A 19,930-nucleotide genomic window follows, 5' to 3' on the forward strand; every position below is an offset into this window, starting at 1 on the left:
TCTCAAGAAAAAAATTCCCTCCCAAAATTCCCAAGTCTCAATCCTCTGAAACCAAATCCTGTCTGTCCCTCTTCGCATCAGCTCTCCCTGTTTGCATCCCTACCATGAAATGAAGTAATTAAGCAGAAGATGTTGATGACTCTTGAACCTTTAATTACATCTTTTCCTCTCATAAACAGAGTAGATCTTGCCTGCACAGATCCAGGCCATGCTAATTCCAGCTGCCCTCCAATAACTGGAGAAAGGTTATGGATAAGACTGGAATATCACCAGGACAATCTGATTTGTTCATTAATTAAACCCACACCAAGATTTTAGGAAGGGTGATCTTAATAACCTAAAAAAAAATAATCTAATTTCATGTGACACATTTTAGTAGATGAATCCTTAGATTTTAGGGAAGGCAATCCTCAGCATTTCCATAATAAAATATAAAATTTAAAAATCCACTTTCCCTTTTTAATTGAAACATTTCAAAACTCCAGTTTATACTCGAGTCCAAGCAAAGCCCCAGTTTTGCCAAACTGGGTCTGTTAATGTTAAATTAAAAATAATCTCATTACATTTAGGACACCAGTAACTTGGCTCTGTGATTTAATTCCCATCTCTGCAAGGTTCCGGGCTCCACATTTCTCTGGAAAACATGGAGTTGTTGGAGCAATATAAAGCTGTCAAGCACAATAAAAAGCCACAAATGAAGGTGCTCTCAAATCATTAACTGAAAATTATTTATGAAAGTCACAGTTGCTTTCTGCTCTGAACATCAAATTACCAGGCAGTTTTCACCTCTGTATTTCCTTGTTATTCCTTGGGATTTTCCAAACCAATTTTTCCCCTTTCTTTTTAATTTCTTTTCTTCAAACACCATCCCATACTTCTGGTCACAGACAATGGGATTTGTCACCTTTTTTCATCCTGCCTCGGTGCAAATGTGTACATGATAAATTAATGTCAGCTTATCCGACAGAGCCAGGATTCCTTCAGGGCTGGGAATGGGAGCAGGAACACTTTGGGCGAGGTTTTATTTCCTTTTTTGACACCTCATTTTTAAGTGGGAGAATTGTGAAATGAAACCCTGTATTTAAAGATAAAAGAGGCAGAAAAAAAGGAGTATAAAAACTGACATGGGGAGCTCCCATAGAGAGCTCCCACAGTCGGGAATCATGGAATTTTTAAGGTTGGAAAAGCCCTCCAAGATCATTAACTCCAATCATCAACCACCTCCATGTTCTCCATTAACCCATGTCCTCACGTGCCACATCCACATGGTTTTTGAACTTTTCCAGGGATGGAGACTCCACCCCTCTTCTGGGCAGCCTGTACCTCTTCTATAAATAAATTTTTCCTAAAATCTAATCTACGTGAAGAGATTTTTAAGGCTTTAATTTATGCTGAGCGTGGAATCACTGAGTTGGATCAGGAAGGATGAGGAGATGGGAATCAGAAGTTTGGGCTTGCAAGATCCAATAAAGTCACTTTAAAAGGCCTACTGTAGATATCACTCCCTCATACATATAAAAATATATAATAATTCATCTTTTTACAACAATCTAAATATATTTTATACCAGCAAATCTATTAACAACACCCAGGAGTGTTTGGGGGGGCATCACCACCGGGAGGCCATCCCCAATCCTCACCCCGCAAACCCAGTGGGCAGATCCCATTGCAAAGCCTCAAGATGGAAAAAAAAATCCCGTTTTTTAGGCCTACCTGGGTAAAGAAGGGCTCGTAGATCTCCACCCCCTTGTCGGAGCCCTGCAGCAGCACCTCCTGGCCGCGGCGCCAGCTGTAGCGCACGGGCGGGTTGGAGTTGGCCACGCACCTGAGGAACACGGTCTTCTCATAATAAAACTGCTCCTTGGCTTCCCCGATGCTCTGGTGGACCGTGACTATGGGATCATCCAAATCTGGGAGAAAAACGGGCAGGGAAAACCACGTTTAAGCCAGGCTTCAGCCGACCCGGCAACAGCACGGCGCCGGGAATTTCCCGCGACGCCTCATAACTAGTCAAGGGTGAAACAGAGACAAAACAGCTCAAAAAGCCCCAGATTTTAGGAGTTTTGCAGAAGAAATCAGGTTTAGGATTTATTTCCTGCTCCCCAACTGGATCTCCTTCAAAACTCACATTTTTAGTCAGAACAACACAGCCAATCTCATGCTAATGTCAATCATATTTCTATTATAGTGCAATGATTACCGTGGTTTCGTCTGGTTCACAGCTTTACTCCTTGTTTCTTCTAACTCTTTTCCACAAAATTATAAAGCTTTGGCAATAAATAGACAGCCTGATTTGCATCCAAATGGCAGGATCTAGGAGTCCATGGATCATGTGCACGCAGCTGTTTGCTTTAAAAGCTGCAATTTAAGGCAGCAATTTAATGCAGATTCCCTGCTTTTAGTTACAGGCATTTAACTTCCAGCAGGTAAATTCATCCCGGGCTTTGGAACACATTTCTCTTGATTAAAATACAGATATCAGATAATTACTCCCACTGCAGCAACTCCAAGAAAATGAGATGCCCACAACGAGGAATTGGCCCCACAAGGAATAAAAACACAATAGCCCTTGGAATATGAGGATACCAAAGTAATTAATTTGGGCTTTATCCCACCAGGAAAAAAAAAAATTCCTGGTCTGGAGGTTTTTCTGAGCTTTGTTTGGAGGGACAATTTTATTGAGGAAAGAAAGAAATCAAACAAGGAAAAATCAGGAAAGCAAGGGATGTTTTTCCTAAGTACTGGTTAAAAACACACAGATTCCAAATGGCCACTCTCACAGCCAGGAATTCCTTCCCAATATCCCATCAATCCTGGCTCTCTGGCAGTGGGAAATTATTCCTCCTTCTCCTGTCTTTCCATCCTTGGAAGCTAATGGTTTGAGGGGGAAGAACCTTGAAGTCCATCTCATCCCACCCATTCCATGGGCAGGGACAGCTCCCACTGTCCCAGGCTGCTCCAGCCCCAGTGTCCAACCTGGCCTTGGGCACTGCCAGGGATCCAGGGGCAGCCACAGCTGCTCTGGCAATTCCAGCCCAGCAGGAATTCCCAATTCCCAATCTCCCACCCATCCCTGCCCTCTGGCAGTGGGAGCCATTCCCTGGGTCCTGTCCCTCCATCCCTTGTCCCCAGTCCCTCTCCAGCTCTCCTGGAGCCCCTCCAGGCCCTGCCAGGGGCTCTGAGCTCTCCTGGAGCTTCTCCTCTCCAGAGGAACATTCCCAGCTCTCCCAGCCTGGCTCCAGAGGGGTTCCAGCCCTCGGAGCATCTCCATGATCTCTCCAGCAATTGCTTGGAACAAGCGAACACTGCCATGTTTTTCTTGTGCTGGAATCCTGGACTCAGCATTCCAGGTGTGCCCTTCAGGCACACAGGAATACAACATTCCATGTGCAACTCAGCCTTGGCTGCAACCATTCCAGAACCTTCTCAGCACGGCTTATTCCTTAAAATTCCTTAAAACCCTTTGGGTAGGTCTTTATCCCCAAATTTGACCCTATTGTCTGGTGTGAGTAATTATCAAAATGTTGATCCATCAGGTTTATTTGAGGCCAAATTTCAATGAAATAGAGAATGAGGTTCTCAAATCTTCAAGTGACCAAAAGGAGCCAGTCAAAGGCACCCACAAATCCCTCTGCAAAGGTGGAGAATCCTGGAATTGCTGAGGTTGGAAAAGCCCCCTGAGATCACCAAATCCAACCATCAACCACCACATTCCGCGCTAAACCACGGCCTCCAGAGCCACATCCACAACTGGCTGAACTTTTCCAGCAGTGCTGACTCCAGCCCTTCCCTAACAGCCTCTTCCAAAGCTTGACAATCCATGGAATTCTTCAGGAAGAACTTTGTTAATAAAATAAATAGATTAGAACACATAAGAATTCCATGTTGAAAAGCAATTTCCAGGAAAAAAAAAAAAAAAGGCCAACCCTAAAGCTTAAAAATTCATCTTAAGACTAAAAATTCATTTTGAGTTGCTTGGTTTCTATTTGCATAAGAAGACTGAAGCTGGAGAGTCTCTTGATTAATTAGAAACAAAAACTCTTCCAAAATTCCCAACAATTCCAGCAATAATATCTCATAATGGGGCATGGATTTTAAAGAAATGTTACCTTCATCCCCCCCTCCAAAACGTTTAATTTAAGATCACAGAAGAAAATCATGGATCTGCTACTCCAAATTAGGATGGCATTTCCTAATGAGACTTCAGTTTTGTTCAAAAGGTTATTTGAAATCACGGCAGCGCTTGAAAAGGGTTGAGAGTGCTCAGAAATTCTGGATTCTCCTCATGAAGTTGAAAGCAAAAAGGAGAAAATTAACCTGCTGCAATTTTTAGGGTCAAACTCCTGAGTTTTGGTGGAGGTCAGAACGTTTCCCGCATTGATTCCCAGGTTATCCTTGTTAAAGCACATCCCTGGATGGCAAGCAAGGAGCCATGAGCTCCATCACCAAATCCAGGGATGCTCTTCCAATCTCTGAGCCTCGGATGAAGGCGAATCCTTGGAAAAAAGACCAGAGAGGTCCAACTCTGGGCTCAGCTTCGTTTTCATGAAGTTACTCAAGACAAAACAGAGGAAATCCCTTGAATCCTGGAAATGGGGCAGAAACCAGGACTGAAACCACATCCAACCCTGGCTGCAAGAGCAGGAGAGCTGTTTCCAGGGAAAAATTCCTTCCTCTCCAACCCATCCCTGGGAGCAAATTCCTGAGCGCCCTGTCCAGCTCTGGACATGGATAAACTGGAACAATGCAGGGAAGGGCACCAAGGTGACTGGAGGCCATCCTGAGGGAGCTGGGTTTGGCCAACCTGGAGATGGCTGGATGAAGGGAAAATCCAATTTCTGTCTTCAAAAGCCAACCAGGGACTCCTGGAGAAGGAAAAGGAGAAGCCAGGATGAAGAGTAGATGGAATTTCTGTCTTCAGCTTGCTACCAGAAAGTTCTGGAGAAGGTGAAAAACTCTTCTTGGAGGTGCAGAGGACAGGACCATGAGATCTAGGCTGCACCAAGAGAAATTTCCCCTGGACATAAGGAAAACAAATTCCCTGTGTAAACAGGTAAGTGTCCAGAGGGGCCATGGGATACCTGGAGACATCCAAAGCTTGGTTGGACAGAGTCCTGAGGAATCAGACCCTGAGGGTGGCCCTGGTTTGAGGAAGGGGTTGGTCAAGACATCATTTTAGATAAATTATTCCAAATCACCTCATGATTCCAGGAGCTGTGATGTCGTCACCTGCTTGTCCAATCTGGTCTCTTGGAGCAGGTCCATGCAAAACCATGGAAACAGGGAATGGTTTGGGATGGAAGGGAACTTAAATCCCATCCAATGCCACCCCTGACATGGCCGGGACACCTCCCACGGTCCCAGCCTGGCCTTGGGCACTGCCAGGGATCCAGGGGCAGCCACAGCTGCTCTGGCAATTCCAGCCCAGCCAGGAATTCCCAGTTCCCAATCTCCCACCCATCCCTGCCCTCTGGCAGTGGGAGCCATTCCCTGTGTCCTGTCCCTCCATCCCTTGTCCCCAGCCCCTCTCCAGCGAATCCTTTCCAAGGAAGCACTGAACTACAGCAAGGGATGGATTTTGATAGGAATATCGGGAAAGCTCCAAGAAATCCAAGCTGGGAATGGAACTGCAGCAAAGCCTCTGCCAAAGCATTTCATAATGGTCAATTAATGGAAAATTCCCACTGCAGAACCTGATGGATTTTTTTTTTTCCAGCGGCAGTGCTGGAAAGATCCCGACAGCTGCAGCAAAGCCAAAGCAGAATCAGTACCAGGAGAGTGAAGAACGCTCCCAGTTTTTGGGAGATTTCCCTGAGCATTCCCAGTGCTGGGAAGGGCTGCACAAATGTGTGACTGGCTGGTTACACAAGGCTGGGCTTTGCTCAGGCCGTGTCAGAGCTGGAAAAGAGAAAAAGCAGGAAAAATATGGTGTTCGGACAAATGATTCTGCAGGGATATTGCAGGGAAATTCCAAAATTCCCTGCCTTTAGCTAGGTAGGTTAAAGCCACATGATCCCAGTGCTCATGGAATTTCTACAGAATTCTGGCTTCAATTCTGATTGAATCAGCATTAATTGATTTTCAATTTTCTAAACAGATTTTACCCCCCCCCCCCCCTTCTTAAAGCTCTGTGCATGTGGGTGGCTGGGGGTGGCTGTTCTTTCCCAGCAGCACGGGAATGTCCAGGGGCTTGGAAGGCTGGAAGGAAGAGAAGGGCTTGGAATGGTCACCCAGGGAAACCCCTGGAAGTGTCCAAGGCCAGGTTGGATGAGACTTGGAGCACCCTGGGACAGTGGAACGTGTCCCTGTCCATGGCAGGGGTGGGATTTAAGGTCCCTTCCATCTCAAACCATTCCAGATACAATTTCAAATACCACACAAAAAATAAACCTATAAAGATTTAACAGTGAGAAGCTCAACAATATGAATCTCTTCACTGTTTTAATAGAAAGGGAAAAAAATCCTAAAATTTTCATTTTGCGTTGATGAAATTATGAGGAGTCACCAGATTAAATCAATCTTTAAATCAAGCTGAACTCATGGGTGCTGCTACGCAGTTAAAGTCTCTTAATCAACCTGAAAATAATTACGGAAAGATGTTTCCCACAGAGGTTTGTGCCACCATCAGGTTCAATTTCTCAGTCTTTAATCTCTGAATTGAACCAAACACTCCCCAAAACCCAGATGGGCCAGGCATGGTAAACACTGGATTGGAAGAATTCCCCTCACACATCCCTAAGCTCTTGAACAAATGGAAAACTCAACCTAAGCTGATCAAAATAGGTCTAATCCAAATTCCCTGGGAATTGCATCATCGCGGTGGAGTGGAGGTGCACAGAAGTGTGGCAGACGCTGTTAAAATCCTCCCCGTGCAGAATTCCAAAGGCATTGAGCTGTCTGGGAGCGTGGGACGGGAATCACGATCCCCACAGCCCTGACCTGAGCTCCGGGACAGGCACAAAGACGAACAGCTTGGCAGGATCCAGCCTGGATTTGCTGGATCATCTCCTCCCAGCTGCTGGGCCTGCAGTTTGCTGATTTCATTTGTTAATTAGCTGCCTTTGTCTTCAGATGTTCGGAGCAGGCGGGATAAGAATAAAACACATCTGGGAAAGGGTTGGGAACGGCTTCATCCCGGCGGGCAGAGCGGAGACAGCGGTGACGCATCGCTGAGCTGCAGTTATTCAGCTCCTGAGTTATCCCTAAATGTGAAAGTCCTGGTTTTTCCATGTTATTTTTCCTCTGGGAGTCATTCAGCTCCTAACTTATCTTTAAATGTGAAAGTCCCGTGTTTTCCAAGTTATTTTCCCTCCTTGGCCCAGCACAAGCTTTCAACCATGGAATCACTGAGGCTGGAAAAGAGTTTAGGATCACTGAGTCCCAGCTGTGCCCCATGCCCACCTTGTCCCCAGCCCAGATCTCCAAGTGCCACCTCCAGGAATTCCTGGGTCACCTCCAGGATGGGCACTCCAAACCTCCCTGGGCAGTGCCAATCCCTGAGCCCCCTTTCCATGGGGAAATTCCTGCTGTGCCCACCCTGAGCCTGCCCTGCCCAGCCTGAGGCCGTTCCCTCTCCTCCTGTCCCTGTTCCTGGAGCAGAGCCCGACCCCCCGGCTGTCCCCTCCTGGCAGGAGCTGTGAGAGCCACAAGGTCCCCCTGAGCCTCCTTTGCTCCAGGCTCAGCCCCTTCCCAGCTCCTCAGGAACTCTCCAGCCCCTTCCCAGCTCCTCAGGAACTCTCCAGCCCCTTCCCAGCTCCTCAGGAACTCTCCAATCCCTTCCCAGCTCCCTCAGGAACTCTCCATTCCCTTCCCATCTCCCTCAGGAACTCTCCATTCCCTTCCCAGCTCCCGAGGAACTCTCCATTCCCTTCCCATCTCCCTCAGGAACTCTCCATTCCCTTCCCAGCTCCCGAGGAACTCTCCATTCCCTTCCCAGCTCCTCAGGAACTCTCCAGCCCCTTCCCAGCTCCTCAGGAACTCTCCAGCCCCTTCCCAGCTCCCTCAGGAACTCTCCAGCCCCTTCCCAGCTCCCTCAGGAACTCTCCATTCCCTTCCCAGCTCCCTCAGGAACTCTCCATTCCCTTCCCAGCTCCTCAGGAACTCTCCAGCCCCTTCCCAGCTCCTCAGGAACTCTCCAGCCCCTTCCCAGCTCCTCAGGAACTCTCCATTCCCTTCCCAGCTCCCTCAGGAACTCTCCAGCCCCTTCCCAGCTCCCTCAGGAACTCTCCATTCCCTTCCCAGCTCCTCAGGATCTCTCCAGCCCCTTCCCAGCTCCCTCAGCTGCTCCTCCTCAGATTTATTCTCCATAACTCACAGAATTCCAGAATGGTTTGGCTTAGAAGGAAGGAACTTAAAGCCCACCCAGTGCCACCCCTGCCATAGGCAGGGACACCTTCGGCTGCACCTGGGTGCTCCAAACTCCATCCAACCTGGCCTGGAACACTTCCAGGGATGAAGCAGTCACAGCTTCTCTATTACGCCAGCTTTGAAATATTTTATGTGAGATCTAAACCTCAAAAATTCAATTAATTTCTCTATTTTTGCATCCTACAGGAAGAAAAATTATGTCTCTTGCTCTCCACCCCTTCACGTGTCCAGTGTGGACACACAACAGCTCTAACCAAGCTGGAAAAAATGGGAACCAAGTTATTCCCAGCTCCATGTGAGTTATTTTCCCCTCTCCAACCCTTTCAATGAGATTTATTCTGCATCTGCAGTGCTGCATGTGCAGAACAGCCCCGGCAGAGAAAACAAGCAGCATCTCCAGCTGCTGGAAGGAAGCAAATGTTCCCTCCTTGTTCCCACGATGAGGAGCGTGACCCTGGGAGCCCCCTGAGGAGCTCCCATCGATTTCCAATGGAATTTCGGGAGGATCAGAGCACTGCCAGGAGGCTGTTAACACACTCCAACACAAAAGGACAAAGCAGATGACTTCAGTATCAACAATCCCCACACAGCTCCAGCCTGTGATGCTTTCCTGAGGGTTCAGGCTACAAAAGAATCCCGAAAAGAAAAATACAATGAGCTCTCGGTGATGGGATTTTATGGAGAAAATATTTTCTTCCCTCTTTTCATTAGGTTATAAATGCACCTGTTTGGAAATATGAGCGTGTCCTCGGGACACCAGGGGATGGCACGTGGGGTGCAGCACTACAGGAGGGTTTTCCTTCTCCAGGGACACCAAACAGAGCCAATTCCCATCGTTTCTGGGGCTGGATTAGCACCGGAATCCCCAGGGAGCAGGCAGGATTTCAACACTAAAGAACAACCAACCACATCCACGACAATGGCGGACTTCCATAGGGATGGGAGGAGCCCTGAGGAGAAGGACTGGGAGTGTTGGGGGATCAGAGGCAGGACATGACCTGGAATTATGCCCTGGGCTGATCCCTCAGCCTGGGATTCTGCCCCTCTGCCCTGCCCAGGCGAGACCCCACCTGCAGAGCTGCTCCAGCCCTGGATCCAACAGGAGAACGTGGAGCTGCTGGAGAGATCCAGAGGAATCCAAGGAACTACTCCGAGGGCTGGAGCACCTCTGGATCCAGGCTGGGAGAGCTGGGAATGTTCCCCTGGAGAGGAGAAGCTCCAGGGAGAGCTCAGAGCCCCTGGCAGGGCCTGGAGGGGCTCCAGGAGAGCTGGAGAGGGGCTGGGGACAAGGATGGAGGGACAGGACCCAGGAATGGCTCCCACTGCCAGAGGGCAGGGATGGGTGGGAGATTGGGAATTGGGAATTCCTGGCTGGGCTGGAATTCCCAGAGCAGCTGTGGCTGCCCCTGGATCCCTGGCAGTGCCCAAGGCCAGGCTGGACACTGGGGCTGGATCAGCCTGGGACAGTGGGAGATGTCCCTGCCTTGCTTGGAATTCTGTGTGGTGGATGGAGAGATGGAAATTCCTGATTAAAACACTGCCCACCCTCCTTTTCCTTTGGTGCCTCCTGAAAACTCATCTTTCCTCATGGATCTCCTGTCCTGAAGCATGGAGAGACATTCCCTGTGGGAGAACAGCCCCTCCAGCTTTTCCTCTCCTCCCTGTCCTTGTCTGGCTCCTTTCCTGGAATGCCAGCGCTGACCAAACCCGGCCTGCAGTGCCAAGGCCAGGCTGGAGCAGCTGGGACAGTGGAGGTGTCCCTGCCATGGCAGGGGTGGCCCTGGGTGGGATTCAGGATCCAATCCAAACCATTCCATGATTCCATGATTCTTTGGGCACATGCACAGATGGAAAAGGATCAGTGGATTTTCCCAGGAGTCAGAAACTCACACACAACGAGGCACATCCATGAATTCCCAGTAGAGATTCCCAGCTCCAGGGAATGGCCCAAAACTGCCCCAGGCATGGCCTGAAACACTGGAAAAGTCCTGGAATAATGGGAATTTCTGGGACCACTGTGCAGGAAGGATTTAATTTACTCCCACACTCAGAATCAGTGACTGGATCCTAACCCAGTCTCTTAATGCGCTTTTAAGCAACATTAATCAATTAAAAGACAACAAAAATGAATTCATTAAAGGGCAATGAAAAAGAATTAATTAAAGGGCAAAGAAAAATCCAATAAGAAACTCTTCCATATTGGAAAATTAACTCAGGACCTGAGTTTGCTGGACAAGACGTAACAAGCACAAAACATTGAATTTCTCCAAAAAGTATATTTAATAATTATAATTTTAAATAAATTATAAAATTTTAAAGTTAAAAAATAATTTCCTTTAAGTTAAATAAATTTATTTAAAATTAAATTTTAAATAAAAATGAAATTTAATAATAAATAATTTAAATTATATTTATAATATATAGATTATTTTTGGCTGTAAACACCTCATGAGGGAAATCAGTACAGAAGAGCTCTTTTGGTTCCAGGGAATATAAATATAAGGAATAAAAATAGCTGGAAATGGAAGGAAACCCAATGCAGTTTATGGAAGAACCAGACTGATTTTTTTTGGAAAATGAAGCAGCTGAACAGGAAAACTTGGGCAGAGAGAGGGTTCCTCAAAGCTCCATGATCCGATGGGTTTTAGGAGAAAAAAAAAAGTAATTAAATGGATTTTTAATAGAGCAGCAAAGGAAAAAAATCAACCTTAAAAAGCAGACAGAGTCATGAGACACAAGAGGTCAAGCTAAACCTGCGGCGTGGTCAATTCTAAAATGAAATTTCATGGAAAAATGCAGAGTTGATTTAAAAATTCCAGATAATTATCATTAAATCACTCAAATCAAGTACACATTTAAAGCATTTTTAATCCCACTTCCATCAGGCTCTTCCCAAATTTACTTTGGATCCCCACTGTGCTGGAAAATCCAGATGGACCAGGAGCCCCACCAAAAAAAAAGTGGAATAAATAAGATTTAAATCCACTCTGACACTGGGACTGGGATTTTTAACAGTAATTTTGGGTTATTAATTCCTTCTGTACCTGCATCATTTTTCCATACATAAAGCAGGAAAAATGGATTTCCCAAGCCAGGAAAAACAGGCATTGATGCCAAAGGCCACCTGATGTGCTCGATGTGGAATAATTGTTACAAATTGGGAGTATTAATGTCTTAAGTCAGTAATTATTGGTTTCATAATCCCAAACCTAATTAATGCTCATTCCCCCACTTCTTAAATGACAGAAACTTAATTTTGTGGAATTAATGAACAACAAACTGGGTTAGGAAAGTCTGGTTTTAGAGCACATCCATCTCTACTTAGAAAAAATTTTCCAGCGGCTCCTTAAAAGGTTTAAATAAATCCCTGTTAAAAGGGAAATTCGGAATTAATTGGGTGTAAATAGTAAGGAGGGGCTCCTGGTGAGACCCTACTGCTCTCTCCCTGCCTCATTCTGGATTTTGGATGGTCCAAAAGGAGAATAAGGATATTTGCATAGAGAAAACAAAGAAATTGTTGATTATGTCTTCATTTATAATAAACAAGGGAGTGCAGAGTGGGTGGTGGAGATGATCCAAGGGTTCAAGCATTTCTCCAATGAGGAAAGTTTGGGAGAATTGGGAATATTTACATGGAAAAGGCTCCAGGGAGCCCCCAGAGCCCCTTGCAGGGCCTGAAGCAATCCCAATCCTTTGTATTCCTCACCACAATCCCAGTCTTTCCTGTTTTTTCCCTCCAATTCCAATCCTTCACATTCTCTCTGAAATGTGAATATTCTTTGGTTTTCACCACAATTCCAACCCTTCACATTTTTCCCTGCAATCCAAATCTTTCACACTTTTACCTGCATTCCCAATCCTTGACATTTTTTCCATGCAATCCACACCCTTCAGACTTTTCCCTGCAATCCATGTCCTTTACATTTTCAATCCAATCCCAGCCCTTCACATTTTCCACCACAATCCCAATCTTTCACACTTTTCCCTGCAATCCCAATCCTGTGTGTTTCTCATTGCAATCCCAATCTTTCCTGTTTTTCACTGCAATTCAAATCTTTCATATTTTTCACTGAAATCCAAATACTTCTGATTTTTAACATCCATCACCTTTTCCCTTCATTCCCAATCCTTCAGATTTTTCACTGCAATCCAAATCCTTCATATTTTGCACCACAGTCCCAATCCTCCACATCCTTTACCACAATCCTCAGCCTTCATATTTTGCCACAATCCCAACCCTTCAAATTTTTCACTGAAATCCAAACCCTTCATATTTTTCACTCCAAATAAAATCCTCCAGATGTTTCACTGCAATCCCATTCCTTTACATTTCTCACTACAATCCAAATCTTTTCTGTTTTTCCCTGCAATCCCAACCCTTCATATTTTTCACTCCAATCCCAATCCTTCCCATTGCCCTGGCAATCCAAATCCATCATGTTTTTCACCACAATCCGTCGTTCACGTTTTTCACCCCGATCCCAACTTTCATATTTTCACTCCAATCCAAATCCTTCACATTTTTTTCCTGCAATCCCAATCCTTCACAGTCTTCCCTGCAATTCCAGCCCTTCACATCCTTCACCACAATCCAAATAATCCACATTTTTCCCTGCAATCCCAACCTTTCACATTCTTCCGACCGTAAAAACTCCGCGAGCCCGCGGCATCCACCATGAAAATCGGGATTCACGAGGAGCCCAATGTTTCTTGGGAACAGCAGATATTTTAAGGCATTCCTAAAGGACCGAAGGCAGAATTCCAAGGATTTACTCACAGTACACGTCCACTCGGATGGATTTGATGGCTGGGGAGCCCAGGCCGTTCTCAGCCTTGCAGTAGTAGCGGCCTCCCTGGTGTCTCTGGATGTTGGAAATCCTCAGGGTTTCGTTGAAGACACTGGAATCTTGGAATCTGTCAGAGGCACTTCCTGCTGTTTTGGTCCACCTGATCTGAGCAAGCACCAAAAACCAGGATTACATTTAGATCTGGAAAATGGGCACAGTCTAAAACTCGGCACAAATATCCAGGATTACTTTAGGTCTGGAAAATGGGCGCAGTCAAAACCTCGTCTCCAAATCCCAGGATTATCTTTAGGTCTGGAAAATTGGCACTCTAAAATTCAGCATCAAAATCCAGGATTACGACGACTCTGGAAAATGGACAGAGTCTGAAACTCAGCACCAAAATTCAGGATTACTTTAGGTCTAGAAAATGGGCAGAGTCTAAAACTTAGCACAGAAATCCAGGATTACTCTGGAAAATCGGCAGAGTCTGAAACTCAGCACCAAAACCCAGGAAGATTATTCCTGAAGATTCCAGAGTATTCCTGAAACTGGAATCTGGGGATGCCCTCAAAAACTTTAGGCCTAGAAAATGGGAACAGCCTAAAATTCAGTGCCAAACCATAGGATTTGTGTGAGTGGCACTGGGATTTCACCTTGGATGACTTGGAAATTCCCAAGAAACTCAACAGCTCATGGGAACAAACACTTCATCCAGGAGTCCCTGAGAAGTTGCATTTCATGGAGTCATGGAATGCTTTGGGTTGGAGGAGTTTAAAGATCCTGTTCCAGGTTCTTTAAACTCCCACTATCCCAGGTTGCTCCAAGCCTTGAACATTCCCAGGGATTTCTGATCTGTGGGATTTGAGGCTGCCTGTGATGGGTCTGGGAGGATAAATTAATTCATATTTCCATTTTCTTTTTCCTGATGTTTTTTTTTATCATTGTAATCACAGAATCACGGAATGGTTTAGGTGGGAAAGGACCTTAAATCCCATCTGATTCCAACCCATGGACACCTCCCACTGTACCAGGGTGCTCCACGCTTCAGTTCTCCAGGAGAGCTGGAGAGGGACTGGGGAGAAGGGATGGAGGGACAGGAGCCAGGGAATGGCTCCCAGTGCCAGAGGGCAGGGATGGGTGGGAGATTGGGAATTGGGAATTCCTGGCTGGGCTGGAATTGCCAGAGCAGCTGGGGCTGCCCCTGGATCCCAAGGCCAGGTTGGACACTGGGGCTGGAGCAGCTGGGACAGTGGAAGATGGAATGGGATAGGGGCTGCAGTGGGATGGGATTTAAGGTCCTTTTCATCCCAAACCATTCCAGGATTCTGTGATTCCAATCACGGAGAATGGTCTCCCATTTCCAGAGGATACATTGCCTTAGGGGCCGACTCATGTCCTTGGAATTGCACATTCCAACACTTCCTTTTTTCCCAGGGAAAGCACAATTTTTTTCCTGACCCAAGGAAAAGCCAGCAGTGACAGGAGCTGTGAAGAGGCAGGACAGGAGCATCCGGATTCTGTGCCAAGGATCCCAAGGAAATTGCTCTTTTCCAGCTCGGTTGTTGTAACACATTGGGAAAATGAGATTTCCTTTTATTTTCCAGCAGAGAAAAACTCTGGAAAATTATGGAAAAAGTCAGCAGCAAACCCACAAAGCTACAACGCCTACGGAAGAATTTCAGTGGTTTTTTTCACTTTATTCCCAAAGATTCCAGAGTAATCCTGAAACTGGAATCTGGGGATGCCTTCAAAAATAAATAAAATCAATTAAATAAAATCAAATTAAAAGATCCGTTCCTTCACATTTGAATTCAAATTTTACACATTGGCATCCAAACTCGGAAAAATCAGGCAAATATCCAAAAGTTCTGAATCCCAAAAATTTGGTATTTGGCTTTGGAATTGCAGAGGAAACTTTCCTTACACTTCAAGGCTGAAAGTCCAAATATTGATGGAAAAAATAAAAGGATTTTAAGGAATTTCTGAATAATTTAAAAGTCCTTTAATTAGTGGATCTTGAGGGAAAAAAAATATTTCATTCTTGGGTAAATTGGTAAAACTTCAGTGAAAAAATGGATAAAAATAATAAATGGATAAAATTCCTTTGTCCTGGTCAGTAGGATATGGTTTTTTTGTTGTTGTTGTTTTGTTTTGTTTTTTTTTTTTTTTAAGGAAAAGTAGGATTTAGAGAAACACTCACAAATTTTCTCACAAAAAACCTTGGAATAACCTGGCCAATGATTAATTGCAGCAATTAATCTTTGATTAATTTGGATTAGTTTGATCCCAATGTTGTTCCTTAGGACTTTCAGATGTGTCCCTGCTTCCAAAAAATTAATACTTTAATCCTGAATAATCCATAAACATTTTTTCTATCAATATCCGACTGAAGAATGATGGATTTTCTATCCTGCATGGATGGAAAATTACTTTTTCAGCATTACCTGGGAGATGATGTCAGGAATTTCACTGAGCTGTTTTCAGAATTATTTGAACCTTCATGGTGGGAAATTCTGGACTGGTATCTACCTAAATTATCCCAGGAATTTGAGGAAATTATCTGAACACCTCCAAGTTTTCAATATTTTAAAAATTTTCCCTGTTTTTTTATTCAGCAACTTTAATTAAATTTTTAAAAATTCACCTTCATAATCAAGATTAATAAATAATAAATAATTTAAGGGCAGAAAGAAGCAGACAAAGCTCCATTGGAATTCCTAATTATTCCTCTTTATGGAGGCTTTCCAATGCTGGAATTCCACGTCAAACCCCTGGATTCACAAACACATCCTCATAACTTCAATGACTGGGAATTCCCTGGAATTCCTTAAAAGCAAATAAATGCAACATATTTTGTCATTTTGAGCTTCCAAACTGGCACAAAATAAAGCCTGGGGATGAGAACTCCATAAAATCCAAATCCAGACTCTTATTTCCCTTGTGGACCTTTCTAAATCCTATTTTTTTTTTTCCACAGGGACAGAAGAAGTTGCTATTTTGCCACCAAGGTTCAGGAATCGATCAAATCTTCACATATTTGGGGAAAAGAAAAGAGGGGGTTTAGGAGCTGTTCCATGGGAAAAAGCTAAAACACAGAAGGATGGGCACTGGGAGAGCTGGAAAGAAGGGAATTAGATCCAAGGATGAGGCAATTCCAGGAATGTTACCTCCCAGGAGCCAAAATTGCTCAAAAATGCACCTCTGCTAGGGAAACAGGATAATTGGGAATGTTCCCCTGGAGAGGAGAAGCTCCAGGAGAGCTCAGAGCCCCTGGCAGGGCCTGGAGGGGCTCCAGGAGAGCTGGAGAGGGACTGGGGACAAGGGATGGAGGGACAGGACCCAGGGAATGGCTCCCACTGCCAGAGGGCAGGGATGGGTGGCAGATTGGGAATTGGGAATTCCTGGCTGGGCTGGAATTGCCAGAGCAGCTGTGGCTGCCCCTGGATCCCTGGCAGTGCCCAAGGCCAGGCTGGACACTGGGGCTGGAGCACCTGGGACAGTGGGAGGTGTCCCTGCCCATCCAGGGGTGACTTGGAATAAGATGGTTTTTAACATCCCTTCCAACCCATTCTGGGATTCCATGGAAAGAACTGGGAATGAGGAGGTGATCCCACTGTTCCCCAGTGCTCCGTGATGAGCCCTGCTGCTCCATGTCCAGCACTGCTCTGAATTCTCAGTGAGCTAACAAAATTCATTTTTGTTCCATAAACCAGAAAATAATCAGAGTTGGAATTTCCCATTCCCCCCATCTAAACCTTCTACAATTCCCTTGGATTAATTCCCAAGGAAAGGGCCCCTCTCTGAGGGGTGTAACCTCGGGAAGATGTGGAATATCAAGCAAAGGTTTGGAGAAAAACCACAGAACTCATTAAAATAACAAAGATTTCCTCAGCAAAGCAAGGAATAAGCTCAGCAACAGCACAGTATCCCAGGAAAAAATCAGGGAATAATCATCAGCAGATTTAAAACACCCAGGGGGGAGCAGAAACCCATTGTGGGTCAATTCCCAATCTAAAAGGCAAAGTTAAGGAAGTAACAAAATGGATCAGGAATCACTTCCCATTTGCTCAGCCCCAAATGTTCATGCAAAACATCTTCAACCCATGATGTTCCATTAAATCAGAGTCAGCATTTCCAAAGGATTTTTCTGGGAATGCTGGAAGTTTTAGCATGTCCCCACGGACTGGAAATCTCCTCAGCTCCAGGATCAGCTCCATGAAACCATTCCCAGGTTTGGGATTTCCACCATCCAACAGCCACCAATGCACCACCCTCAGTGTCCAAAGGTGTAAATCCCAATTTTTCCCTAAAAATCATTGAGTATTCCAAGTTTTCCCAGGAATTTGCCTCCCTGGTGCTCCCTGGACAAGCTCTGAGATCCCAGTTTACCCCAAGCTGTTACCCCAGCCTGAGGTGATGCCTTCACCCACTTTGGGAATGGGATGTTTGGAGGATGGAAATCTTCGGAGCTGCTCCCTCCCATCCCAAGCAGGACTGGGGAATCAGGAGCCGGCAGCTCCCTGTTCCAAAAGGGATTTGTTTCCCTCAAGGGTAAAAAGGCATCAAAATGTGTTTGTACCATTAAATTCAAACACTGGAGTCTAAACAAAGAGGGGAAAATGCCTTAAACGGATTTTTTTCCACTTCAAATTCACTCCTCGGAGCAGAATCATGGTTCAAAATGACAGAGCCATGGTGAAACCCAGGCAGTTCAAATTGAGACTTTTTTTTCCTCTTAAAACAACAATTTCAAGTGTTGTTTCTGCTTTTCCTTCTCCCCATCTCCACTGATTTTACTCCCCTTGAAGGAGTAAAAAACACGGAAGCAGCTTCACAGAGTTCCCAAAAAGCTGTCAGAGATGACAACGACTCAGCTGAGCTCCACACCAGGAAATGTTTCTTCTCTAAGCTTCCAGCAATAAAAATCTTGACTCCATTACCTGTCACACTCGTTAGGGGAGGGATTTTGGGGCTGACAAGAAGATTTGGGGCTGGAAAGCGTCATAAATAAAGGAACCCAAATAAAAACCCCAAACAAAACCAACCAAGCCCTCCATCAAAAACCCCAAATTGGTTTCCAGGAGATTCCTGTCCCTCATAATTTCACAGAATCGTGAAGGTTGGAAAAGTCCTCCCAGATCATGAAGTCCAACATGGCACAGCAAAGGCCACCACTGCCCTGTGTCCCCAGGTGCCACATCCACATGGATTTCAAATCCCTCAGGCATGGGGATTCCACCCTGCACCTGTGCCAGGGAGGGGGAACCCTTTCAGGGGAAGAAATTTCCCTGAATATCCAATCAAATCACAATGGAATCACTGAGGTTGGAAAAGAGCTCCAAGACCAGAGTCCCAGCTGTGCCCGATGCCCACCTTGTCCCCAGCCCAGAGCTCTGAGTGCCACCTCCAGGAATTCCTGGGACACCTCCAGGGATGGGCACTCCAAACCTCCCTGGGCAGTGCCAATCCCTGAGCCCCCTTTCCATGGGGAAATTCCTGCTGTGCCCACCCTGAGCCTGCCCTGCCCAGCCTGAGGCCGTTCCCTCTGCTCCTGTCCCTGTTCCTGGAGCAGAGCCCGACCCCCCGGCTGTCCCCTCCTGGCAGGAGCTGTGAGAGCCACAAGGTCCCCTGAGCCTCCTTTGCTCCAGGCTCAGCCCCTTCCCAGCTCCTCAGGAACTCTCCAGCCCCTTCCCAGCTCCTCAGGAACTCTCCATTCCCTTCCCAGCTCCTCAGGAACTCTCCAGCCCCTTCCCAGCTCCTCAGGAACTCTCCAGCCCCTTCCCAGCTCCTCAGGAACTCTCCATTCCCTTCCCAGCTCCCTCAGGAACTCTCCATTCCCTTCCCAGCTCTGTTCCACACTCTGGACATGCTCCAGCCCCTCCATGTCCTTCTTGTCATGAATGACCCCAACTGACCCCAAGATTTCAGATGGGGTCCCACCAGTGCCAAGCACAGTCTCCAAAGTTTCACCCATCCCTAATTTTTTTCTCCACCAGGCCGACACAACATTCCCACCCTCCTCCATGGCAGATTCCACAGGAAGCCAGGCTGGTTTTTGGGAAGCTTCTTCTAGACAAGACTAAATCCAGCTCAGTGGAGGCCAGGTCTAAGGGGCTCTGTTCCCACCACGTCCTGCTCTGGAACATCACCAAGGTTATTGATTCCCTGCAGACCAATATCAACCTGTTTGATTAAACCTGTTCCCATTTGTAAAACTCCATAAAAAGTCATCCAGAAAATCGTGCTGTCCTTCAGTCAGTGCCAGCAGCAGAGGAAGAAACTCCAGGAAAATCCCTAAATATTGGGAGTTCATGAATCCCAGTTTATGTTCACATCAGAGATTGTTGGTATTTCCAGAATATCCTGGAGAGACTGGAAATTAATCCCACCCTCATTTCCAGGAAATTTTCTGAACTAAATCCCAAATCTCAGTTATCCAAACCCTAAATTTGTCAGTAATACAAACCATTAATTTCAATGAATCAAACACTAAGTTTCCCAGTGATCCAAACCCTAAATCTTCCAGAGATCCAAACCCTAAATCTCAGAGATCCAAACCCTAAATCTCCCAGTGAACCAAACCCTAAATCTCCCAGAGATTCAAACCCTAAATCTCAAAGATCCAAACCCTAAATCTCCCAAAGATCCAAACCCTAAATCTCAAAGATCCAAACCCTAAATCTCCCGGTGATCCAAACCTTAAATCTCCCAGTGATCCAAACCCTAAATCTCAAAGATCCAAAATTTAAATCTCCCAGTGACCAAATCCTAAATCT

General features: G+C 45.8%; 1 protein-coding gene across 2 annotated transcripts in view; it reads right to left on the reverse strand.

Annotated features, from left to right (window-relative positions):
• The window catches only part of MDGA2 (MAM domain containing glycosylphosphatidylinositol anchor 2), a 192,767-nt gene that overhangs the window by 100,452 nt on the left and 72,385 nt on the right, over nucleotides 1–19,930 (reverse strand). The window contains exons 3-4 of one of the 2 annotated variants that reach the window (XM_021536048.2): nucleotides 13,145–13,319; nucleotides 1,714–1,910 (exon numbers count right to left, since the gene is read on the reverse strand). In XM_021536048.2, coding sequence (XP_021391723.1) covers nucleotides 1,714–1,910; nucleotides 13,145–13,319 — 372 coding nt within the window. The remainder of the gene's footprint in view (nucleotides 1–1,713; nucleotides 1,911–13,144; nucleotides 13,320–19,930) is intronic. The other variant, XM_021536049.2, reaches the window with a different exon arrangement.

The sequence above is a fragment of the Lonchura striata genome, chromosome 6 (assembly GCF_046129695.1).
Source record: "Lonchura striata isolate bLonStr1 chromosome 6, bLonStr1.mat, whole genome shotgun sequence".
Taxonomy (NCBI): domain Eukaryota; kingdom Metazoa; phylum Chordata; class Aves; order Passeriformes; family Estrildidae; genus Lonchura; species Lonchura striata.